The sequence below is a fragment of the Malaya genurostris genome, chromosome 2 (assembly GCF_030247185.1).
Source record: "Malaya genurostris strain Urasoe2022 chromosome 2, Malgen_1.1, whole genome shotgun sequence".
Lineage (NCBI taxonomy): Eukaryota > Metazoa > Arthropoda > Insecta > Diptera > Culicidae > Malaya > Malaya genurostris.
In genome coordinates, this window is record NC_080571.1 from 335597223 (window position 1) to 335624463 (window position 27241).

The 27241-nt window shown below is 36.6% G+C and overlaps 1 protein-coding gene across 2 annotated transcripts in view; it reads right to left on the reverse strand.

The window, feature by feature from the left end:
- LOC131431683 (excitatory amino acid transporter 1) overlaps positions 1-27241 on the reverse strand; it is a 57430-nt gene that overhangs the window by 4221 nt on the left and 25968 nt on the right. Inside the window, exons 2-10 of one of the 2 annotated variants that reach the window (XR_009229713.1) lie at positions 14655-14881; positions 14324-14581; positions 14223-14265; positions 14121-14160; positions 7768-8082; positions 7414-7708; positions 7213-7347; positions 7044-7146; positions 3575-3637 (exon numbers count right to left, since the gene is read on the reverse strand). Coding sequence is in view for 1 of the 2 variants with exons in the window: in XM_058597541.1 (XP_058453524.1) it covers positions 7044-7146; positions 7213-7347; positions 7414-7708; positions 7768-8082; positions 14121-14160; positions 14223-14265; positions 14324-14581; positions 14655-14854 (1389 nt within the window). In the remaining variant the exon portion in view is untranslated. The remainder of the gene's footprint in view (positions 1-3574; positions 3638-7043; positions 7147-7212; positions 7348-7413; positions 7709-7767; positions 8083-14120; positions 14161-14222; positions 14266-14323; positions 14582-14654; positions 14882-27241) is intronic. The other variant, XM_058597541.1, reaches the window with a different exon arrangement.

Consider the following 27241-nt stretch of genomic DNA (forward strand, 5'->3'; position numbering starts at 1 on the left):
ATTCAAAAACTTAACAATGTAAAAAATTGTGGAAAGGGATCAAAATTGAATAGAATCAATTATCAAGAAAGAATCTAACTGTCAATTTTAGCATTCGCTAACAATCTAAGCGCTCAAACTAGGGCAAGTTTGTAATTAGTCAATTGAATAAGTTTTTAGTTTAGTATCATTATCATCTTTATTTTTGTATTTATTATTGGGACCCTAGAAACGTTTCATTTTAAATGTTATTGTGCTCGGTCGTGTCTTGCATACAACCCTCTAATTTTTCGGGTTCAGGTTGGGTACGGGTAAAGTGTTTTATTTTCGATGTTCAAACTCAGGTGGTTGTTTTTGATAGAGTAGAATCCCTGTAACACTTTTCAAGCCATTGCTGAGTTTGCACCGTATTTTTGCCTTTCTGTACACACACAGTAAAACATCTGAGATTCTCTGTATTATCCATTTGACAGATCATTTGCATTTACCGAGATTTTCGGTTTGGGACAGACTATAAATTACCGAGATCTTCGTCGCTTTTGAAAAGAAATTACCGAAGTTATCGGTGTTCACGCATTAACTCACATGCGTGAACACCGATAACTTCGGTAATTTCTTTTCAAACCGAGATTTTAAGCAATTAAACTCAAATCATAGATTTATAGATTTCTACACACTATGATTTAATTCCATTGTTCGGTAATATTTTTGACGAGAAATTTCGGTAATCTATAGAAATGACCGATATTTCGGTATATGAGGTTTATTTTACAATAATTGTGCAAATTTTTATCGGACGATCAGTTTTACGTAAATTTTCATTACAGAATTTCGTAAATAGATGTACAATTCATACGGTAAATCTGAATAGTCGTCGAGTACGGTAAAAACCATACCGTCCGTATGGTAAAATTATCTTCCAATAACCGAACTTCTGTGAAAACTGATTGTCGTGAAACTAACTGTCAAACAGACATTAAAATTTTCAGTTTTTTTTATTAACCAAACGAGAAAAATCTTGACGAGTTCATCGAATGGATTGAGGTACAGGTGCTAAAGTTTTTGAAACATTAAAACCACTAAAAGCTTTTTGTTTACTTATAGGCAGAAAATAATTTTGTATCACTTGTCCACTTGCTGCCTACACAAATTGTTCAAGGGTAATTTCTGGTGGACTCGACGGATTGTGCAGTGTTTCGGAAGGCGCTCATAATTTCGGTCAGCCGGAACATTTGAGGTTGGAATTTTCTTCATTCGTTTTTGTGAATTTGTGTAGTTTTTTGAAATCCGAAAATCGGAAAGTATTTCATCCAAAGAAAAACAAACAAACAAAAAATTACCGAACAATCAGTTAGATCCATTTGGTTTACAGTTTACGGTAGTTGTTTGACAGTTCAGCAATTACCGAACGATTGGTAATCAATTTAATTACCGAACTGATTAACGAACGTTCAGCTGTTGAAAATTCGGTAAAATATTACCGAGTTCTGCGAAATTTTCTAAGTGTGTACACTCGCCCCGGGCGCAACGTTTTTAGGGGGCGGGAAATCAATGCTTGGGACCTTTTTTTTACTCGCACAAGCCATCTTTCGGCAGATGGAGTTCAGCTGTCACAAAACCAACGATGGGGGGCGCAAAATCTGTTTTGCTATTTTGCCCCGGGCGTCAAATTTCTTCGGTACGCCACTGACACGGTAGTTTACATAACCGAAATTAGTATAACATGTTCAATTGCCGAAAAATCGGAAATAACCGAATATTTTGGAAATAGCTATCTTAGCCAAAATTCCAGTAAAATATCACTTCGCCGTTCGTTTTCGGCATCTTTTTTCGCCGAAATCAAAATTAAGTTTTAAGTGTGCATAAAAAGGTAATAGAATTGCTGGAGAAACCGACTTTCGTACGGAGCCTCGGAGACCCATAGTGTTATATACCATTTAACACAGCTTCACGAGATCGCAAAATGTCTCTGTGTGTATGTGTATTAGGGTGGGACAAAATATTGATTTCAGCTCCACTAAACTTTTCGTGTTCCTTTTGGGTCCCATAAGCACCATGCAAAATTTTAGCTCGATAGGAGAAACTATATTTTCGCGCCCGCGGTTCAAAGTTTGTATGGGATTTAGTATGGGAAAACTAACTTTTAACAAAAAAAAATCTGGAGGTCACCCTATATACTCAAAAAATCAGCGGGCATGTAATTTTTGTAGGAAATTTAATGAGGAAACCTAAACCTAAAATTTTGCATGGTGCTTTTGGGACCCAAAAGGAACACGAAAAGTTTGGTGGAGCGAGAAAATAATTTTTCCCATACAACCTTGTCCCACCCTAATGTGTATAAACTTTTCTATGATTTTTTATCGCGCTCAATTTTCTCGAAGATAGCTTAACCGGCTCGTTTGTAAGCTACTATTGCGCTATTGATCGAGTTTGGAGATCAACTGGCTGTGACTGGTTCTGGTTCCGGAGATATAAGTTATACTTATACCATTGAAAGTTCAAGTTCAACTGTTACTTGCGGTCCTGGTGATATAATGGCATAAGTGACGTAAAAGTCAAAAGTCATTAGGGACCGTTCATAAACCACGTAGACCAAAATTTGGAACTATTTAGTCTTTTTTGAGCATTAGTCAGTAGCAGATCGGAAACAATAGCCAGTATCGTGTACAGCTTTATTTAAATGAAATGTTTTAATTGCTATTGGGCGGTTCATCTTCATGTCTGATGAGATAATCAAAGGTGATAAAATTGGATTTTGGTGCTTAGTGTTGTTGTTCAACAAGATGGGACTACATGCCAAACAACGAGTGCAACAATAGACAATTTATGTTAGTAGTAAGTTATATCGTTTATTCTGCCGCGTTCTCAGCTTTAAAAGTTGGTCACTGGGTGGTGCCATCAATTCTTAGTTATTACCGATACACAAGTGACAATGCGATACAATGATTCTCAAACAATATGGGGTTTCTGCGAAAGAGAGATTAAAGAAACAATTGATTGGGAATGATATAGTTTGCATGCTCACGTTCAGCCTGGTGTATTTTTCGCAAAGTTGAACTTCCACATTTTTTGAATATATATTTGTCCTTGAGTAAAGCTAAGCTGATGAAAATTTTTTCTGGCTTAGTGGAGTTCGCAGTTCGCAGTTCGCAGTTAAATTTTATTCAATAAAAAAAATTGGAGACCACGTAGACTTTGAACAAAAAACCCCTCCCCCCAGAGAGTCTATGTGGTTTATGAATAGTCCCTCGCCGCTCAATTTTCTTGCCTATGGATTAATCGATATCAACAATTTTAGGCTCGAAACTCCTTGATTAAATTTTTCAATTCGATTCGGAACATAACGAGCATTTATAACAAAAGTTTAGGCCGATTTAATACATAGGAAGCTGGTTTTACAAGTTACCTACTGTATTCGGTTTCCGACAACTCATTTACAATCACAAAAGTAAAACCGACAGACACTATTAGTCAAAATAAATGCACAAAATATACTATTAATAAAGCATTTAAACAAAACCAACAAATAAAATGCATCGTGTTATCAACCAAATCAACTCGTATCATTTCCTGTCATTCTAGCAATTAATCATACCGTCAGTTTCTAAGATCTAATGAAATAATATGCAGCAACGAAAATATCTATTTAATACGTATTCTGCAATAAAGAGTAAAAAAAAACATTTGATCATTGAATATACAGGCCAGATAGTACAGTTTGGATTACGCAGTGTTTAGGATAATTATATATAACATTCGTTTGGAACACAAAAAGATACACAATTTACGAAATGCTTAATTTCAGTGAGCAAAAAAAAAAAGATCTCCCCACCTATCGTATAGAGGCCAAAACCTAAAGATCTAACGAGATATGACAAAATCTTGGAAAATTTTGTAAATCCGGGAAAATTTGGAAAATCTGGCAAAAGATCTGGCTAGATTGAGTGGTGAAGCGACAAAAATCTGGCAACTTGGCAGCGCTGAGAACAGCTTCTGTCATTTCATCACGAACAACCATACAGGTAAAACGTGCACCGGTCTGGGTGATTCCGTTTTCGATTAATAGTTGTAAAATTCACACCTACAAAATGATTTTTTTCTGCAATATTATTTTTCACAAAAAAAAATAATTAAACGCGAAACAGTTTAATTGTTAAAACTAGTCCTTTCTCTCGTTTTCTAAAATTACACGCAAATAATAGGTAGAAAAAATGTAAGAATTGGATTAGCTTCCTATCAATCACAGCTTAGCCATACTATTTCGATAATCGAAGTAACGTTACAATTGACCAATTCCAGAAATGTGCAACAATTCGTCAACATTCACATACTTCGATTTGGACGAAACTTTACATACGTCTTCTGTATGGTAAACCATGTATTTCTCACAAATAGAGAGATCAATTCGAGTCAAGTCTGATTGTTTGAAAGGGCGGATGTGTCATGCCCTACAGTGCAACAATCATTTGTTTTGCACGGATAGAGATACCAATTCAGCTAAACACTGATTTTTGAAAAGTGAGTTAGTATTTGTATTTTGCTCATAGTGATTTTACTCTTAGAAGTAGTCCTTCTGGAGACATGCAGATTTAAAGTCCAAAAAAAACAGGTTTTTCGTTGAATGGCTCCGTTTTAACACATCAAATGTGACGCTACACTTACAAGAACAGTGTTTCTAAATGGAATATAAGATGTCCATCAACAAATACCAGAGTTGTTTTTAAATTAATGTCTGAATATCCCAGGAAGAGGAGAAACTCTGAGACTTTCAACATTCGCACTTCATGAAAATCAGTCCAAATGGTCTCTATCCGAGTAAAACAAATGATTTGTCATACTGAATCCGGGGCACAAAAAATTATTTCTACAGATCATAATAAATTTTGCAATATATAAAACATGTTTATAAAGAGAACGGAGAGATTAGAACAAATAAAAAGCAACCAAGTAAGAAAGTTTAGTTTCACTTCCGATTGTTGTGACACGATCACAAACATTTTCCTTACTATTCCAGTAATAACCAATATTCGAAAGTATAGCACATTTCACATTGTAGTAAATTCGTTAAAAAATTCTAGTAACTTAGTTAAGAAATATGAACGATTACGGAGACGAAATATGGGGATAACAGAATAAAAGTGGTATATCATAAGATATTTTTAGCAAATTTTCAAATATTTATTCCAGTTGCCAAAATATTGGGAGGGCCTGGTTGCTCCAATTAATCTTTTGTAGGGGCAAAAAGTGCATTACTCCACATAATTGCCGCACCTACATATCGGAGAAAGCCTATCCTGATCATGCTACCTTTCCTGTTGTTAATATCTGTAAATACAGATATCCACTTTGGAGTCTTTTACTGGAATATTATAATTAAACTATCGAATTGAATTTCTTTGAATTTAAATACACTTCGTTTGTTCTTTTCACAAGAATGAACAAGTTTAAGGAGCAAGACTCTTTGCAAGCGTATGAGTAATGTCAACAATGTGTGCGTAAAAACAAATTTCGGCGCTTCTTTTCCTGATTTTACTCAATAAATCTTCCATATGGTTGTAAAATAAACCGATCGGTTCATACTACTTTAAATTGAAATTCAAGAAGAGCGAAAATCTTAGTCTAAAACTCTTCCGTTTTCCTTAAAACTGCTCGAGAAAAATTATTTCAGTTTCAGCTTACTTCCACTGACACATTTGATTAGCAACAAACACATTCATGTATAGATTTCCTCTTGCAGAAATTATTGCAATATAAAGATTTACGTACCTTCTATAAGTATCCCGCAAAAAAGAAATCTCTAATTTAACAAGCGAAAAGCAATGGATATGGAATGTTGTCGTAAAACTATATATTTTTCCAGAAAACTGCTTTTGTAACAGAAAATATCTAGTTTTGTTTATTTTGTGTAGCGCAATCTAATACAAATGCATTGAAGCAGTGTTGCTAACTTTTTTATTAAAGAATTAAAATCTACATTCATAAAATGTAAGCAGTTTTCCATCAAACGTTGGTGAAAAATTGATCAAAACTAATATTTCATCCAAAATGTCAGGCTTAACATTCATTTGAGAATAAATAATTGTTAAAAAAGATTGTTTGAAACTCAATCGTGCAAATCACTTTGATAAACTCGTTGCACTGCATATATGAATACATAGATCTATGACATACGTACCAAATAAAATGCACGTAATACACACATTACCAACACAAGTTAACTTGGTTTACTCTTGATCCTTAACACAACTAAATTGAACTATAAAATTGGAAAAATTTAACTAACGTACAATTATACCCTCGATGTAGGACTCTTAACCTGTATATATTTCTACGGTTCTTGGGAGTTCAAATCAAATTTGTTGATGCACTCGTTTTGAAATTGTTCATTAAAATAAAATTCAAGAGAATTAAATATTCTTTTTTTTTGTTCGGTATGATATAAACTTGTCATGAACTTTGATTAACACAAATACATAGAATACCACATATCTCCATTCAGCAAAAAATAGAAAATAACTTAGAAAGGGTAATGTGTATGGTTTGATGGTGCTTGCTTTCATAATACGACAACCGGGATGTGTTTTTAAACAGAACCCTAATGTGTGTATCTCGACAAAGTGTTATGCACAATTAAGTTACCTTCCGACATGAGTTTCATCTCGTCCAGAAAAGTTCAATTGACTGAAAAATTCCACGAAACGAAGGAGGTATGTTAATTTGAGTTCTGCCTCTAGTGTATACTTTTTCGCAAGTTTTCAGTTTCGCATTTTATTTCCTTTATCATCCTCCTATTCCTCATTCTTTGGATACTGATAAAATGTCTTACAAATAGTCCATGTGTTTAAAATGTTGGGAATCATTCTTTCGAGTTTAAACATAAATGATTAAATGTAGTGTTCCTTCTCACAGTGACACTACAAGCTACCCATACAAGCAGTCTATTTGTGTTCAAGGGCTAAAAATTTTGGAACGTGAATCACGATTGGATGAATTCTCAAAGTATATTTGTCTAATCTGGCCAGTATTATGAATGGAATGCACTGATGCTACAATCATATACTTACAATGTTGTTAGGGGAAGAAGCTAAATCATTCTTCGAGAGATAGTTCACCAAAATAGTGCCCAGGGCATCGCACATGACATTGATGGTGGTACGGAATCGATCACTGAAATGTACAAGGGAAATTCGGTAAAAGTTGTCCAATTAGAGTGGTTCATCGTGAGTTACTCACAGTAGCCAATCAACGGCAATGATAATTGTTACATCTTCGGCTGGTAGTCCTACGGTATCTAACACCATTACCATGGTAATCAAGCCAGCTTGTGGGATACCGGCTGCACCGATCGATGCAGCAGTGGCAGTTACACTACAATAGATGAGAGCACATTTGAATAGTTTGCTCATTCATGGACATTTTCAAGCATTACATTACCTCACAGCAACAATATGACCAAACGAAAGCGGTATGTGTCTTAGCTGAGCGATGAATATGGCGGCAACAGCTTCGTAGAGCGCCGTTCCGTCCATGTTGATAGTGGCACCAACCGGTATAACAAATCGTGTCACACGAGGATCAATTCCCATATTATCCAAGCACCGGATCGTGATTGGCATTGTTGCCGAGCTAGAACCGGTACCAAAAGCGGTGGCCAGCACCTGACTCATTTGACCGACGAAAGGATATGCCAATTTTCGGGTAGTTAAGAAAAAGATAACCGCGATTGTACCTGAAACAAATAGCGGATGGGGATCTATGCTTACTAAGATTTACAATCGATTTACTTACCGAATCCATGAAGTAGCAATCCCAGCATAACGGTAATAAAGTACCATCCAAGCAGGCCAAGCACCTCCACCAACGAAGCCATCTCCAGCAGCTTGGCTGCCACTAGGAAGAACACACCGATTGGAGATATCCAAATAACCCACGAGGTGATGATCATCATAGCCTCACTCATCGATTCGAACATTGCCTGAAGGGGTTTACCAGCCTCCCGCATCTTCCCGATGCATGCACCGAGCACCACACTGAACATGACCATACCGAGCACATTGGTACCCTCGGTAAATTCGGATTTGATTTTGTAGTCAGTGAGTGGAACTGTAAGTATTAAATATTTTAAAATCAAATTATAAGGCCTTTGTGCGTGTTTTCAACCAAAGTGATCGGTTGAGTCACCAGTTTTAAACCGGGTTCACAATTTGCGGAAAATGGGAAATCGACGTGAACATTTCATAAGGTCACATGAACTAATAAGAGTTTCCCCTAGACTACTTTCTCTTCTGTTCTGTTCATTTTCACGTTTACTTACAAAATATTCGTAAAGAATGATAGACAATATATCTTTTTGCCTTTCTCTATAGAAAGGTATTAGAATTGCTGGAATAACCGACTTTCGAACGGAGCCTCGGAGACCCATAGTGTTATATACCATTCGACTCAATTCGACGAGATCGGAAAATGGATGTGTGTGTGTGTGTGTGTGTGTGTGTGTGTGTGTGTGTGTGTGTGTGTGTGTGTGTGTGTGTGTGTGTGTGTGTGTGTGTGTGTGTGTGTGTGTGTGTGTGTGTGTGTGTGTGTATGTGTGTGTGTGCACTTTTAGAAGATATTTGAACGCGCTCAATTTTCTCAGAGATGGCTGAACCGATTTTAACAAACTTGGGCTCGTTTGAAAGCTACTGTTGGGCCATTGATCAAGTTCGAAGATCAAATGGCTGTGACTTTTGGTTTCGGAGATATGATTGTATAAGTGACGTAACCGACAAAAGGCGTTGAATTTGAACGCGCTCAATTTTCTCAGAGATGGCTGAACCGATTTTAACAAACTTGGGCTCGTTTGAAAACTACTGTCGGGCCATTGATCAAGTTCGAAGATCAAATGGCTGTGACTTTTGGTTCCGGAGATATGATTGTATAAGTGACGTAACCGACAAAAAGCGTTGTATTTGAACGCGCTCAATTTTCTCAGAGATAACTGAACCGATTTTAACAAACTTGGGCTCGTTTGAAAGCTACTGTCGGGCCATTGATCAAGTTCGAAGATCAAATGGTTGTGACTTTTGGTTCCAGATATATGATGGTATAAGTGACGTAACCGACAAAACACATTGGCCCTTATTCTGCGAGTCGAGTGAGGTAAGATAACTCGAGTCACCCGAGTCACGTCTGACAGTCGAATGAAGTGACAAAAGTCACCAGGGTGAATTTCGATGAACACTCACCGTATTCTTGCAGTCGAATCTGGGTGACAAGAGTCACTACGCAGTGAGTTTCAAAGTCGGTACCGGTAAAGCAAGTGACAGGAAGAATATTAACCGAAAAATCTTAGTTAATTTCAAATCTTTGAATTTTTATTTACTAAGGAAAAAAAAGTTTTGAATTTTGAACAAGGAAAGTTGTTTAAGCATATAGCACAACCTATATAATTTATAAAAAGCTTTAAGGCAAGTTTACAGAAGTTTGTCTTTTTTTGCATTTTGCTCTACATGGCGGAATACATTTTAAACACACTTGCCCTGTTGTTCTAGAACCCGAAGTGACATAAAAAAAAGTCAACGGCAGACCATAAAACTTTTTAATAAGGTCTAAATTTGCAAAAATGTACAAAATATTCCATGCTGAATATTAATCATTATATATTTATTTTTCATCCAGACTGTTGATTTAGTCTCATGCACTATTTCGATTAAACCCAACTAAAAGTTATTTAGCAGGAATTTGATTTTGTAGATGTAGCAGGAGGTTGATTTCTCTCGAGTAGCTAGCAGTCAAAGTGCAAGTTTGTTTGCAGTATTTTCTGAGATCGCCAAATCGCCATCGCTTATTCTGTGCTCCTGCTACTATATATAATATTTAAGTGTAACTAAGAATTCTTACCCAGTATTAATTTGACACGAATTAAATAAATGATATGCAACAGTTTATGTGGCCCAAAGTCATTCGAAACTCTCAGAAACATTTGACCGTTAAAAGCCAATCATCAGTCAGTCGAAAACTGAATATTCAATCTTCAGCATAGTGGCTTGGTATGAATTATTTTGTGAGAGGAAGGATGTTCAGATAACGAGATAGAAAATTATACTCAGGGCATCTGTGCCTCATGAAGACTCTAATATCAGCACACTGTACCATAATCAAACCCACACTTAAATTGGACTTGTCCTTGCCTAAACCATAGCCATTATTAACTACTCGATATTGTTGAGAGATTAGCTGGGAAGAATACAATTAGGAATCCTGTACGATCCTTTCAACTTGAACAAGAATGTTACAACAGGTCTTTATCCACCGGTAAGCATTTTATTCGAATGAGTAACAGTGGTCTGGACTGCAATGTAGGTAAACTTAATACCTAATTTAAATCAAATAAACAAATCATACAGTTGATATTTCGCTCCTCAGAAGCGTACTTTGCAAATAAGACCGATCGTTGCAAACGATTCAGAAATATATGAAGGTAACTTGTAGCGATAATTATTCATACCAACTAACTGCAATTCATACTAACTAACGGCAACGGAACTCGTGATTCGAAAAAAACGAACCGGAATCCGAAAACAAATTCAACACTAATGATTTATATCGAGAAAATTTAAACCTCACAACCGGCAACATTTCCAAAATTAACCGACAACATTTCCCACTCGTTTTGACGTTTGGGAAAATGAATCGTTCGTCACTTGAGGTTCACCATCTCACTCACCATAGAATGAACCTGTCACGTCACCCGAGTCGACTCCTAGAATAGGGTGACTACAGTCATGTGACAGTGAGGTGAGATTTGTCGAGTCACGTCACTCGACTCGCAGAATAAGGGCCATTAATTTTTACCGCTCTTATATATATATGGGTGCCAAAATTTTAGGATCACCTCTATTTTCGTTAAGTTCTAGTGCTCAAAAGTTTAAGCACCTCGAAAAAAGCCTTCATGCAAAATTTGACCTAAATCGGACATGCGTAAGGGGTGCTGCCCGGTGGTAAAGGTTTGACAATTTTCGACCTTGAAAAAGCATCATAGGGGGTACATGAAATTTCCAAAATCGAAATTTTTTTTGATGCCGAAACTCTTAAAACTGCATGAAACATCGAAATTTAGTGTTATCTCGAAAAATTTTTTTTTTGAAAAAATCAACTTTCTGGGACTTTTGATATTTTTTCTAAGTCCCAAAAAGTCGACTTTTTCAAAAAATTTTTTTTTCGAGATGACACTAAATCTCGACGTTTCATGCAATTCTAAGCCTTTTGGCATCAAAAATTTTTTTTCGATTTCGAAAATTTCATGTACTCCCCCCTATGGTGATTTTTCAAGATATATGAAAATTCCACTAAGTGGACTAAGAAGGCTTTTTTAGATTAGCATCACTGATTACAAATAGACAATGCAAATGTCAAGCACTAGTTTGGAAAAATGATGCTGACTGTGTGACATAAACACTGAAGCATGCTTTTGTGAGCTACTCGAATCAGGCTGAATCAATTGGTGACAAAATTAGCATCTAAAATTATTTAATAAAAGTATGAAACATATTTTCATGAGACTGTTATGAAAGAAGAGAAAGGCATTATCATACCACTAGGTGGATTAAAACAGGTTTTTTTTCTAACAGTACTAGATATGTAACGAACATTTGAATAATAACGCAGATAAAGTCGACAGAGAAAGTAAACAAAGTCGAAATAACCCGAATCATCGAACGTCATTTGTAGGTCCAATGCATCAGTTGATAAAATGATCTATAAGGTTGACCAATTTACCAAAGATTATAATGAATCTGTGAGAACAATACAACAGGTGATCGAAACCTATGTTTTGCTCGGTGTCTACTAATATAAAACATATTATGACGTGATTATGATGGATTATCGTGATTTCTCAGGAACCATTTAAGCGAAACCCGGCTAGAATATGAGCAATCTTTCATAACGACAATATTCGTTCACATGTGGCGGCTTCGGTTAATTATTGTAAGAACTTTTGCCTCAAATGCAGTACAGTCAAGCAGACTTGACATCATTTGACTACTTCTTGTTCCGATGTACAAGAACACGTTTATATACCTAAGACATGTGCACGAGTTTTCAACCGTGTTGAAAAAACAAACGGAATCACTGTGCCGATACCCAAGTTTATTATCAGTGTTTGGTTTTTATTGCACAGTACAGCGATTGAGAAAATTTATAACCCCTTTAATATAAGTATGACAGAAAGAATGAAATAATAGCGAAAAAATTCGAATGCGCCATTAGAACGCTGCGCCTGCTGCGTGTTTGAAACATGCGCTCCTGTTACTTCTATAAAAATTCATGTCAAATAGAGTTTAATTTGGTTTAATAAAAATAGTGCATGAGCATCATCATCATCAGCATCAACCAGCTGAAAGTAAAACAAAGACTTTTGCCGCTATATTCACTATTCGGTGTGATTTTTTTTCTAATATTGCAATATCAATATGAATACGATCCAAGCTTGTTATTTTCATAAAACCTACATCTAGCATTTATTTCCTATCATCTAGTATTTATTTGATTGCGAATCAAACAACCGGTTACGAAATTGAATACGGTGTGCATCAAACGAGAACATTTGTTGAAACTACATAAACCGTGCCGTAACGAAACCGGTTTTTTCTACTATGTTGATAAAGAGTGTATTCCCGAAAGTTATAAATTGACGATGTTCCTCCCACGCATATAAGTTGGTACAAATTATTGATGCTCCTACATGCTCCTTTAATATTTTTAGCACCCATAACTAGATTCCCTAAACATACAAAATTGGCAATTAAGCGTTATCCTTAGTTATAATTTCGTGTATGATTACTGTTATCACTATTTTCACAATCAACGATTTTAGACGTAAACGGCACTCTTGCTCATATGTGAACTTTTTTTCGAATTATCTAATGATTGATCTTACATGAATCTAGATTCGTTTTAGCTTCAAATCATTACCGATTTCGTGTGACGAAAGATCAGTACCGATTTTGATCGATGTGATATAAAGAACACTGATCAACTGATCCTACTTTATTGGGAAAGATCACAAGCGATCTTCTTCGGCAGTGATCTTGATTTAACGATTTTTTATCTTGATTTCCACAGTCCTGATCATTATATATTACTATTCAGTATGACAATGACTGAGTGTAAACGTACATGGAAAAAGTCAAATGGCTGAAATACTCACAGATTTTTTTTAAACAAAAATCAAACATAGCTTCGCCATTGTTCGCCTAAACTTGTATTCGTTTGCTGATGTGTGACGAAACGAATCGTAGATGCTGAGCGATTAGATTTTAACAATTATAAAAGAGGGTTTTTTGACACACAGACGATCGGAAATGATGAAAAGATTTCATGAGCCAGTCTATATGAAAAGAACATAGGTTTCGTAATTCGAATCACACGTCTCCTCATGGAAAATAAACTAAAATTCATTTCTACTTTGCATAGAATTCAAATCACAAAAAAACTTGATTGATTACATTTTCTATTAAAATGAGAACAAGTTCATTTTAGAAAAATGTTGACTAAAACGAAAATTTTCCACATCCGACGCACACGCCTGCTGCGATCATTCCCTGAAATAAACCCAAGTTTAATTATTGTATAAAAAGTTAAGTGAAACATGAAAGAGAAAAAAACCTTTGACTTCCAGTTTTTTTAGTCATATTTTCATGGTTCAGTCCAAAAACCTGTTACTAGATTCGCTCATTAGTTGATGCCATTGTTTTCGGTGCACTCTTGCAAATCAACACATCTCAATTCCGCGAAAAATGATAACACTTGTTTGCGAAAGCGAGTGAATCGAATAAATAATATGAATAAAATTGACATTGATTGTCTAAACGTTCTTGGTGCTTTTTGTTCTTATTTGCTAATCTCTGAATGTTGCTTTGCAAGAACTTGAACTCATTCAAGAGTTGTGAAATGATCACACAACCTCATTTTAAATGCCTTCCGAATGGAATGACAATTTAATACCTTGCTTGAGCATCCGATTGCAATTTAATTGCAGTCGTCGTCATAGCAATAATGCTCAAAGGAGTCAATAGAGTATATATAAAAGCATATGCATTCACGGTGTCAGTATCAGATTGGTGAACAAAAGAGCAATGCTAGGAAAAGAGCATATTTACCATTAGTTGCATTTTCCGGTGCTACCAGAAGAGTACGGAACTGAAAAAGAATAATCGAATTATTTGCTGGAATGTTTTTTTTCTTTACTAACGTAAGCCTACCTGGAACATAGTCGCCTGAATGATGTTTGGTGGGAAAAGATTTCTAAAAGGTAGATCAAACATCAGTGAAAACTATTTGCCTTTTCAACATTAGTATTTACCGGATTAAATCTAGTAGCGTATCGACGGTAAGGACGTTTCGGGTGGCAGGCTTACCCTTCATGCTGGCCGCAGTTTGCCCGGCACCGGGCCTTATAACAGTTACAAGTATGATACCTAATATTACTGCGCATATCGTGGTGGTGAAGTAGTAAATGATTGCTCGGGCGGCGATCTTTTTCGACATGCTGAGATCCAGCGATCCAATCGCGCTGGTGATGGACGATACTAACAGTGGCACAATCAGACATTTGAGCATCCTAAAATTGAACAGGGGAATCGATTAGTCTAAAGTGCACATCAGATCAAGCCAACGTGTTACTTCGAGCCTACCGTAAAAATAGGTCACCCGGGTACTGGATGTACATCACCTCACGCTCCGTCCAAGGTTCGCCGGAATTTTTCAGCACCAGTCCCAGTGCGGTACCGCCGAACACACCGATCACCGTGAGGAAGGTGAGTAAGTTTGATTTGAGAAAGCGCTTCCATCGTGAAGTAGGTTTCGAACTGGACGTCACATACGAGTTGGACATAATACTGTCTGCGTTGCGAGGAGCTTTCTGAAATGCATCGGAAAAGAAATTTTCAGTTTCAGTTTTCTGTCAATGGAATATTGTCTATCAATAAATATAGGCCTTTGTTTGACAACACATCATTTGAGAATGAATTGTCGGAATCATAAGAATGGGGTGAAGCGTAATGGGTAAGTTGATGCCTTTCACGGAGCCCATATGGGTTCAATTCCCAACCCCGCCGCACATAGAGTTAGAAAGTATTTTTGACTCGAGAGGCAAATGACTTCACTATTACAACCTCTGTAATCGAAACAAAAAACCATCCGAAATGTGGTTTTATCTAGAATTGTAATTCCGCCTATGCATGCTAGATTTTAGTGTTTTTAAGGATTTACATAATTCTTTTTTCATTTGATTAGCTTCTGCCCCACCGGGTTCGTACATCAAAAAAATTAAAAAAATTCAAAAAAGGAGAAGTGGGAAAAATCCATAACGTTGTTTTGTATGGAAATGTAATTTTACGTTGAAAAAACTACAAGGATCAGCCCCGTGGGGTTGTTCGAGCCATTGATGTGGAACAAGTAACCAAAATTTCTAATGATCGACATTTTCAATCAAACCGTTCAATCAATCGCCACACTTTTGAATCCGCAATTGCACGAGAGTCTGCTTAGATTGATCTTTATTAGGAACCAACAGCGAACACGCGAACCCAGAATATAGACTCTATTTGTCGTGATTTGTATTTGTTTTGCAGCCGACGAAATTACACCAATGACCCAAATGTATGCAATTATATCTTTGTACATACTAGCGATACGGATTTCGATATTTATGCTTCTCTTCGCCAAGCTTGTGTTCAGGTTTTGTATGCAAGCAGTTATTTTTATAGCGTTAAGTTTCCCTACCATTACTACCATTCTGCGATTTCGGTTGAGCTGAGCTGAGCTGAAGTAGATCGCCCATAGTTGCACTTTGTGATCGACCGAATGAGTGGAAATGTACAATGAACCAAGAAAATGAAGCTTGGGAGAAGCAAATCATTTTTACTGTACATACCCACTAACTCCTAACTTTTTATTAAACGATCAATAACAACGCTGGCTACGACCAAAGGCTGTGCTACTGAGGGAAAGGAACAATGTTAGTCCAATACTCGTTGTTTCTAGAGACCGCGGGTACCACTGTATCTCCACGAGCATCACGGGATAGGAGATTTGTTAGTAGGGAGGAAAAGAGATCCGGATATGTTTTGGTAAACATTATGATCCTGATCCACAAAACCTGATTTTCGATACTCAGGAGAAATATAACAAGTAAGAAAAATATAAAATATCTCCAAGGAACGATCTCACCAGTATCCCTATTCTACTGTTCGCTCTGCTGTCAGCAACGCGAGATGAAACACGACCACTGAATGAATAAAATAAAAACACTCGTGAATGGATCCGCTGCAGCCCAACCCTAGACCTTCAACCTTAATGACACGATGGACTTGTAAACTTTCCATAGAAATCCAACCACACCATAGAAATCCAACCACACCGACAATGATATGCAGACGGCGCTTCGATCGGTTAACAGGTTAACATCGTTGAATTTTGGGGCGGTGAATTCTCAGTTTCCGCCGCTTCAGCATCTTTAGATTCGCGGATCAATATTATTCAATAAATGGCACTCTCACTACTAAACATACACTTGCCACACCTGCACTATCACTAAAAATAACTGTTTCAACCAAATTTTTAACTAGAAGTATCAAACAACACATTGAAATTATACTTTTTTGAGAGCAGCACCAGGACAACGCATCGCACTCCCAGTGATGCCAACTCTCCTCCCCTTACTACCATTCTGCGATTTCGGTTGAAGCGACAAACTTTTTCTGATTATCAATCGAGTTCATCTTATATAAATTAGAAATTTATCTTATAAACTCAAAATTTACCCTGGGGTAGTTGTCAATTTCTCAGGCGAAACGACATAACATGGAATTTCCTCCGATCTTGCATGACACAAGAACAGAGCATACCAATTAAAGATTCAAATCGTTTCATGGCATATTTTGTCTTGCTGTCTAGCCACAACCTACCTCTAGCATGCTACGCGTGGGACTGAAACGTTAGCTATAATTTCTCTTCTATTTATAGATTCGCGTGCTTCCAACAGCTTCGCTGTTGCATCGATTGGCCAATCAGAGCGATGCTTTCCCTTTGATATATCGCTTACTCCTTCAAAACCGTCGACTATGGCAGGGAAATCCGGTATGCCGGAGATTTTTTGCAGACAAAATAGGACACTGCTAGCTTAATCAACATTTCAATGATATACAATTAAAAATACATGACTATGAACGTAGAAATATTTCCAATCAAATGGTGACATAATATTGATAATTGATACAAAATTGACTGAGCTGTAATTGTTCAAAACCTGACCACATTTCTACGTGTATTTTTCTTGAGTTTCTAATTTGCACCCCTATATAGAAAACAAAAATGTGTTCCACTCCTCTGGTAGTAGGTAAAAGTAAAGTTACTAGAAGATTTCTGCTTGCTTAAATGACCCTCTGTCGCGTCCCAACTCTCCGTTCTATATATTCACATTCTGGCTCTCCCTTGAGTACTATCATTCTATAATTTTCATGATCTGGTTAGGTGAATATCGCATAAAAAAGAAAGAAAAAAAGAAATATTGACTACTATACTTAGTCGTTAGAAAAAAAAGAAAAAGTAAATTACTATAGCTGTAACAATTTAACATTTCGACCGAATACTCCAAAATTCAATTTTATCGCACTGAATGCAACTAAATATATCTATTAATACAATTTATTGATGATCTGGTCTGTGCTACTCATCGCAAAACTATACGCCAGTATTTAACGTTTAAAGTAGTTTGCTTTAACCCATGTTTTGTAAACAATATACATTTGCTATTTTCATTATTATAATGTTTACCTTGTAACTTGCCACTTACGCAAATCGCGATAATAGTATGGGGCTATTGTACCTATATTCTCTTCGTATTTCAGACAGCGCACAATTTTATTGATTACTTGGTTTACAATAAAAGAATTGTTCATGCTTTGGCTCTTAAAAACAATATCGAAACTGGGGCGAGGAAAGACGAATATTTTTGTTTTAGTGATATGAAAATCTGAATAAAGTTTAGTAAACTGAGATGAGTTTGGGTGCGTTTACCCTACATCAACAAAATCTATGAACAAACGAAGGTAGCCTCGTGCGCGAAGTACAGATGCCACTCATTCTCTTAACTTTACTGCCACTGCCATAAAAGTGATAAGCTCTAGACTTAAAACATCCTAAATATTATTCCTATGCTAATTTAGGTAGAAGATCACTTCGTCTGATTATATGTGATACCTGGTTTTGGAAAACTTTCCATCATGAGATAAAATTATTCATATCTGGATGGTGCCATAAACGCATAGATTTTTGGTTCTGAATTAAAGCAAACAAGGCATATTCATCGTTACAAACCTAAACATAAACCTAAACCAGAATTATTTGCTAAAAGGTTGGTAATACCCTAAGCTTGAATAAAATATTATTGTTGTCTTGTTGTACTGCCAGAACTCGACTCAAACAGCTAATAAACTGATTGTACTGAATTCAACTTTACATCGCGATTCACTGCAATCGAGCGGAAAGTCTGCAAGATGGAACTAATCAATGTATAATGTGATACAAAAATATCAATGATTCTCGCCCGAAAAGTAATTTTCTTGAAGGTCTGCTAAGTACTTCTCTGCGACGCAGATAATCTCCTCGCGTTAGCTGATTTTTTTTATTGATGAGTCATCATTTAAAGTTTGGGAAAAGATATTAGTTTGAGGGAGCCAAATCAGGAGATAAATAGTTATAGTGTAGTCGATAATTATTGCGACACTTGGTCCTTGGTAGTCAGATCTTGCCGGGAGAAAACTGACGAATATATATTATTCGACCACCTCCAAAGTCCTCCAAAGTTTCCGGAGCGGATGACAGGAACCAAAAATCATGAACAGGAACTACAACCGAAATACAACGCGCAAAAAAACCGAAAGAGTACTGATTAAACATTTCAAGCGAAATCTGAACATTTAGACGTATGATTTGGTGATTTTTTGCAAAATTTCGGTCAATGAATCAAAGAACCTACGGACTTCTGATCCATCTATTTTCAGCTTTCGTTATACTAATGATGTCCAACACATTATCCAAGTAATCAAAAGTGCAACAATTACTAAAAATATCCACTTTCTCCCTGTTTAAAAGTACACGCGGATCTTTTGGCAACTTGAAAGTCCTGAACTTTCTCGCTGCATAGCATCTCAACAATGTATTCTAGAAGTTGCTTAGAAATTCGTGGATAGTGTGAATTGCCCCAGGTTGGCGGTTCAATGCATAGGGCACTGTACTTACAAGCCAGTTGCGGTACGTTCGAGCCCCGACCAGGAAAGGATTCGTAGTGTCAGTAGGATCGTAGCACCAGCAGTGGTTCTGTACACCATGAATCGGCTGCAAAGTCTGTTGAAACAGAAGGTCAAATTTCTCTACAGGAATGTAATACCAAGGATTTGCTTTATTGATAGATTTTGGTGGAGTATGAGTACAGACTGGCAAATACTTCTTAAGGAGCCAAACGAACCGTCAAATTCTCATACTACAACATACCTGTAGGTATGAGGTCTCCTAAGTACCGACCTACCGTTTGTTCGTTTTTCGGCGTTGATGAGTAAATTTCTATATTTGTAAAGTCATATGAGTAACGCGAATCAATTCACATCCTATTTCCATAAACGAGGTACTGTTGAAATGGGTATTTAAAACTCAATAAAATGGTATAACGGTTTCAAGTGCAACTTTATTTTTGTTTTTGTGAATAGTGATTGTTCTCGAAAACATTCATTGGGGTAGGTAGACCGAAATTTGTGCGGGTTCGGCTGACTGCATTTGGTTGTTACACGGAACCCCTCGCGATCGTGAAACAACTAAAATATTAATTGTTTTTCTGAAATTGATTGATTGAAATATGGTACAACTAATCGATTGTTGTTTTTTTCTAAACTGTTATTTTTGTTTTTCGATCAACAGAAACGATGGTTGAAATAACAAAATTTTTGGTTGAAAAAAAAATGCTTTCAGTATATTACTTATTGATATACGTTCTGATTTTTTAAATGAAAATTCGGTATGTTAAGATATTACCTTCCATCTATCGGTATGATGAAACCTTTCTCAGCCCTTGCTTTATATGAAATGAATTATTCATTGAAACCATTTTTATTTTTGTTTTCAATATACTGTCTGTTAGTAGTGCGGTGTCAACGAAACTTTCTAATTGTGACCACTATATTACTTACGAATAAAAAGTCGAACCGAATGCACTGATTTTTATTTTGAGCCATTGCAACTTACAGTTTCAACAGATTATATGAATAAATATTAAACATTTTCAATTTAATCACTTTGTTCATACAATTTTTGTACATGACTTGAAGATAACATGATACTTATTCATTAACATGCATTTCACGATGGAGAATCAAGTTGATTTTAATACCAAAATTCAAACGCATACAATCCACTGGGTTCTAGTTTTTTTTAACACGTTTTGTTAATTGCAATATCTCTAACGGTTATCAGTACTGTGCATAGCACTACTTTATATCAATCATTTCTTCTTGTAATACGAGTGCAGTAAAGATGTAGATAATTTATCATCACATTAATATTCTGACAACTAGTATTATGATAAACATTAATTTACTATAATTCAAAAATTACAGTTTACGAGTTACGAGTTTTACAAACGTATAATAAGCGAATTTTATTTGCATGAAAATGTTTAAGAAACGCGTTTGAATTTCAACTAAAGTAATGGTTGATTTTCCATTGCAATTTTTGTTTTGCTTTTTGCTATTTTTGACATTAGACAGCATTAAAAACAACATATTTTTCAACTACTTCAATATGTTCAAATCAAATAGCAAATTGGTTGAATTAACTAATTATTAGTTAAAACAACAATTGCAAAAATCAAAAATGGCGAAATCGTAATTTTTGGATTGGAGTGTTTTCCGTGTAATAACTTCTTCCCTTCCTTTTTAATAACTTTTTGCCTGATTTCTTATCAGGAATGAAAAAGAATCACATACCTTATGATAAAAAAGAACCGGAATTTTCATTTTAAAATTCCCGCGCTTGTCCAATCGGTAAACTTTTATTCTTTCAACGTTGGCAACACTTTTATACACATTCTGTCAAATTTTGACGCATATCGTACGATTAGTTTTTGTTTGGCGTCTATACAAAGAAGTTGAAAAATTTTCGTGTGGCGATTTTTATAATGGATGAAAATTTAAAACAACGTGCGTGCATCAAATTTTGTGTTGCAAATGGATTTTAGTGTTCCGAAACGTTGAAAATGTTAGAAAAGTCCTTTGGTGAATCATGTCTAGGAAAAACACAGGCATACGAGTGGTATAAGCGCTTCAAAGGCGGTCGTACAAGCTTGGATCATGGTGAGATCCCTGGCCGCCCAACAACATCTGTTACTGAAGAAAACATTGAATCGGCGAAGCAAATCGTGTTGCAAAATCGTTCTGTACTGATTAGAGAGATTGCTGTGTTGTTGGGCATCTCTTATGGATCAGCCAAACACATTTTAACTAATGTTTTGGGTTTGAAACGCGTCGCTTCTCGGCTGGTGCCAAAAAAGCTGAATTTCATTCAAAAACAGCGTTGGTTGTGTCGCAGTTTTTGGCCAAAAACTCAACCAATATCATCAACCAAGCACCGTACTCTCAAGATATGGCCCCGTGTGACTTTTTCCTCTTCCTCAGACTCAAATTGCCATTGCGGGGAACGCGTTTTGAGACCATAGAGACCATAAAAGAGAATTCGCTGCGTGAACTAAAGGTATGGCACCTTCGACGGCTTATAAAACTTGTATGGAAAATTGGATCAAGCGTTGGCATGCATGTATTGCCGCCGGAGGAGAGTACTTTGAAGGGGATAATAAAGAAATTTATTAAAAATTGAAACTTTGCGTTTTACCTTTTTTTATATATATAAAAAATAGGTATAGAATTCGCTCAAACTTTAGAAAATTTTTCCGAGGCCTGGAGGGCCGACATATACCAATCGATTAAGCTCGACGAACTGAGAAAATGTCCGTGTGTGTGTCTGTATGTGTGTTGTCAACTAAGAGGTCGAGATCTCAGAGATGGCTGGACCGATTTTGATCAAACTAGTCGCAAATGATAGGTCTCCCCGTCACCCAAAACGCTATAGAATGGTTTTGAGATCGGATGTTTACTTTTTGAGTTATACGAAGTTTTATGTCAAAATTTTCAGTTTTTTGACAGCATCTGTCACAATTGACATTGAAAACAGAATATGTTTTCAGACTTAGATTCCGCACGGTAATAGCTATCCAACAAGTCATAGATTGTTAAAATCCGTCCTTTTTTAACGGAGATATCGAAATTTTTGTGTAAATGACTTTTCCCCAAGGGGAGGACGCTAAGAACAATGTGCCAATCACACATTAACACAATGCGTTGGCGCTTTTATCAATATTGGCTCTTTCGTTTTCCTACAGTTGCACAGTTGCGGCACATAAAGGGCTCAGTTTTGACAAGTAGCTGTTTCATGGGGAACAGCGTGGCACACTTAGACTCACAGTATACCACGTGTTTTTTAGAGGCACAATATAGTTTGTGTTAAGCGACTCTCCCCTTGCTTTTCCTATTCCAGCAGTAGGAGTTTTGAGCGCTGTATGACAAAGAAATGCTTGGGAGCAACGTAAAACACGATTTTTTATACTGTTACGTACAATTGTTTCTAAACACCAAAAAGACTGTGTACAGCATCCTTTTTCATGACATTTAGCCTCGGACCGATTTTAGCACGGTTCGTTTTTGGCAACATAATCGTTCGAATATGACATATATAAACCAGATGATGGCAGAATTTTTTTATTTATATTGTTTCAAACTACTTACAGCAATAAATGCTGGAAGAACAAAACATCCATATACCATTCGAATCAGTTCGTCGAGATCAGCAAATGCGTGTGTGACAAATAATTTCACTCAATTTTCTCGGAAATTTTCTTTTCTACAAATTCAGATTCATACGAAAAGTCGTATGCTCCTAAACAAAGTTCCTGAATTATGTTTGGTTCCGACCTCTGGTTCCGGAACTACAGGATGATATGTGAAACGAAATCAAAATTGTGTAACTCATTCAAGATTCTATAAAACATCTTGCTCTTCAGTCAGATCCAACTTCCGGTTTCGGGGATACAGTGATTGGTATATAAATGTCTATTCCACATAAATTAATCAGGTTTATCGGGTTAGCAGATTTGGATATTCGATAAAAAAATTAAAATCGGTTCCTGAATACCGGCTCTGGAAGTTCCTTAAATTACCGTAAACTCTAAAGTGGAACTTACATATCATGGCATGTTAATCGATTATCACACTTCTAGATTCAAATTCGATCCGATTTGCAGTTTCGACATTACAGAGTAATGAGTGATTAAAATCTCAAATTGTCGCTTAAAACGACGGTCATTAAAATAATGTCATGAAAACTTAAACACCGAAGTATATTCATGCAAAAAACACATGCGGATTGATAAAAAAGGTATCATCTCACTGCTACGTGGATTAAACACGTTTTTAATAAAATTCCGGTTCTTTTTTGATCATAAGGTATGTGCTTAAAAGTTGTATCAGCGCAAACCGTTTATTTAAACGTCCAATCAAAATGAGTACAGAAATTCCGAAAGCAAAACTTGACCAACCAGCCCCGTTCTCCCCTATAATTTACGTGAGTCGGAAACTATGAAACCGAAGGTTTTGCACATGAGTTATGGCTCCTATATGTCAGCGTTTCGATGACAATTCAATTGTTGTTAATTAAGTTCTGGACATGGACATTATTGAAAATCAATAAACCAATGATGTAGTGTAGTGTATTTTCGTTTCAGGAATACTTTCGAAAGGGTTTCCGAAAATAATTTTCAATGTCCTTTTTTTAATTCAATCTTCATAGCAACCCTTGATGTCAGTGTTTCTCTTGCTTTATCGACCTTCTTTGATTAGAGCTCATTGCACATTTGTCATTGCATTGCTTCCATGACACCTACCCCTCAGTGGAGGGAGTACTCAGTATCGTATTATTCCTTTCCGGTCTCACACCATCTACTTTCGAATCAGAAAATCAGAAAAGTAATTTAAACGCACTATGCACTGGTTGAGTTGGATTCCAGGCTCGTGGATAACATAGATGAAGTCAATTATGATATCATTAGAAATCGAGCCTCGCTCTGTTCCATCCTTGTTTGGAGTTGATTTCCAATTTAATCTTCCCTTGCCCGGACTGGCCCCTGTTGCCGTTTCGTATTGAACGGTTGGATGTTGCTGGGACAACGTCAGATAAACAACATTTCCCGGAAACGTTTCACACCCACACTTCGGTGCGTGAGATGCTTCTCTGCGATGTTACACGGGTAACGTGGTAACCTTCGAGGAGAAAATTTGCATTCCATACGGTTTTTTTTTCTGATCCTCATTAATTCCTACACGTCAGCGGTTTAGGGCGGAACTAGAAAAATCAACGGACCATGTAACCCTATGGATCGTAATTCTGTTTGCCGTGCATATTTTCTGCCACGCGGTGTGTGGAAAACCGCTTCAATTTTTCTGCAAGGGTGCCAAAAATACAAGATCATACAACTGATGCCAAGATTTCGGTCTGCTCTGCTGCTCAACGACAGACTGCGTGTATTAAATCCGACGGATGTTGTTACATTGATTGTTGGCATGGGAGATCACTCGATAATTAATGTAAACTATGCATACTGCTCGACTTATTACCGGTTAGATATAATATTTTTAATGACTTTGTTTGATAGTTATACTGACGGAGCATCGAACGTAATAAGATTTTTTTTACTTGTTTAATATAAGTTAAGATGTTGGAATAGCTATTGATGAAGCCACTCGAACGACACTCACTTACATATAGTTCAAAGAAACCAGCATGATCAGGTCATCTACTGTTATATGTTAGTTTTTATCGGCCTAGGACAGAGCTACAAAATGTCAATTTGTTGTAACAAGCAATTGTTGAACAGGTGTTTCAAATGATAGTTTTTACCGGGACTGATCTCTTAGAGGCAATATTGCATGGGTCGTTTTGTTCAGCGTAATTATTTGACATGGCATCGGAAACTAAACTGCGTTTTTAATAAGCAGTTGAGACAAGTTCGTCGGAACTTTTTGAGCTTCTGAAATCCATCTTTTCACTTACTCAAACTATGTTGCCAAACGAATGCAAATCGAATTCAATCAAAATAAATAAAAAGACTTATATCTATCCTTCACGAACGCATTGAATGGAGTAGTTACCCCCTCCAAAAATACATCCCCACTCATCCCTTCACCCTTGAAAAAATGATGGGAGATTTTGATCATTTTTCATGACGAGATTGAAGAAAAAATGGAGTAAGCAGAAAAAGTACTCGTCTGAATGGTTACAAGTGAAATCCGTAATGAAAAGAAGATTGCACCAATACTCAGCAATATAAAAAAGGACCAATATACAGTAGCTATAAGAAAATCCTGTCGGCGAATATACGTCGGTGGGCGGTTATCGTCCATCTATCACCGTAATCACAAATAATAATGCTGATCTGTGTGGTACGACGAGACATGATATAATTCGTTCCTAGAAAAGTTGTGTTATAAGTTATTTTACATTTCAAAATGCGAAAAGTCGTCTAGTGAGAGAAAGGAAAAAACAAAAATGAGTTTCTAAAACTAATTTGTACGTTTGCACTCCCACAGATTTGGATTACCATGTTTTAGCTGAATTGTTTCTTGGATTGTTGTTGTACCAGAATCAGAGAAAAGAAATAACGTTGAAGTATAAGTATCCCGTGAACTCATCATTTCATGTTGTTGACTGAATCAGCAGAGAGAATCTGTTTAAATCCTCCCTTTACTTCACCCAACGGATGGTTAATGGGATGTTTTATTATTTTGCATTTTATTATGATGACGAACCGTTTGTACTAGCGTAGAGGGATTTTGACAATATAGCATACACACAATCTAGGTCAAGTGGGATCTTTGAGCCGTTGTCGACCTTTCTGGTTGAAGTTCAACACTAGAGCGGATTATGTTCTCGTTGCTCTGTTCGCTGTTGTGCGTGGTTTCACAATGAATAAAACGCAATCGTTTTGTAGTGTTTCATTCAGAATTATCATCGATCTATTCTTTCTGAACGCCACAGGGTGATTGTCAACAATTGTGAACCTCATTAACTTGCATTTAATTCTTCAAGAAAGTAAATGGATTCCTCAAAAACCAACTATCAGGACACATCGTGAGTCATGTTTATTCTAATTCGTTTTGGAATACCCAAATTTCTGCGACCTTGGCTCGCCGTTGTTGCTGGCAGCAGTTGTTTTTCTCTCTACTTAATCTTGAACAAACCAAACAAATCAACATTGCAGAGTAGATTTCACGCTGTCATCGTGCATCTGACACGAGCAGGTTATTCTCAAATCAGTACTCTAGCGGCATGATTCTCAGAAAAGTCACCCCTCAAACCATGTGCACCACCACAGCGTGCGTGGGCAGCGGAAATTCATTCTGTTCAAGCAATTAAACGCGGTAGGCCATGTCAAAGTGCCAATGGCTATCGGGGCAGGTCCATCGTAAATGGATAATTTTTCATTTTAAAGTGCAAATGTGTACTGGTCTTCAAAGTGATTATGATATTTTGCTTGGCTGCAAGTTGTTCTGTGTGTAGGCGGCTAATTTTGATGTTTATTTTTAGGATTACAACCTGATCCTGTTTCGTGAATCGTCGGCTGGGTGATGATAATTCTATTATTCTCAACGTTATGTGATCTCAGATGATCTTATGTGTCATATTAAAATAAATCAGATTTAATAAAATCAACGCATTGCTGTTGTAACGAAAATGCATATGTTAGAAGGAAAATATAGACTGTGCCAGAAAGTATGGACGCACTTTGATTTCGCTGTAAATAATTCAATTTTTGTAAACATTCCTTGATGTATATTTCGCTGTTCATTGAAGCAGTGGTGATGAAGGGTTTCGAAATCTTAAGGCAGATACAAATTGCTTGCCAGACCATAGCTTTATTACCAAATTTTTCGACTTCAATCGATGTCTCGGACTGGTTTAACACTTGCCCTTCTCGCACCGTATAATATTGTGGTCCCGGCAAGGATTTGTAATCGAGTTTCACGTAGGTTTCGTCGTCCATGATTATGCAGTTCAAATTTTAAGCAAGAATCGTACTGTACAGCTTTCGAACCCTCGGCCTGATCGATGCGTCTTGTTTCGG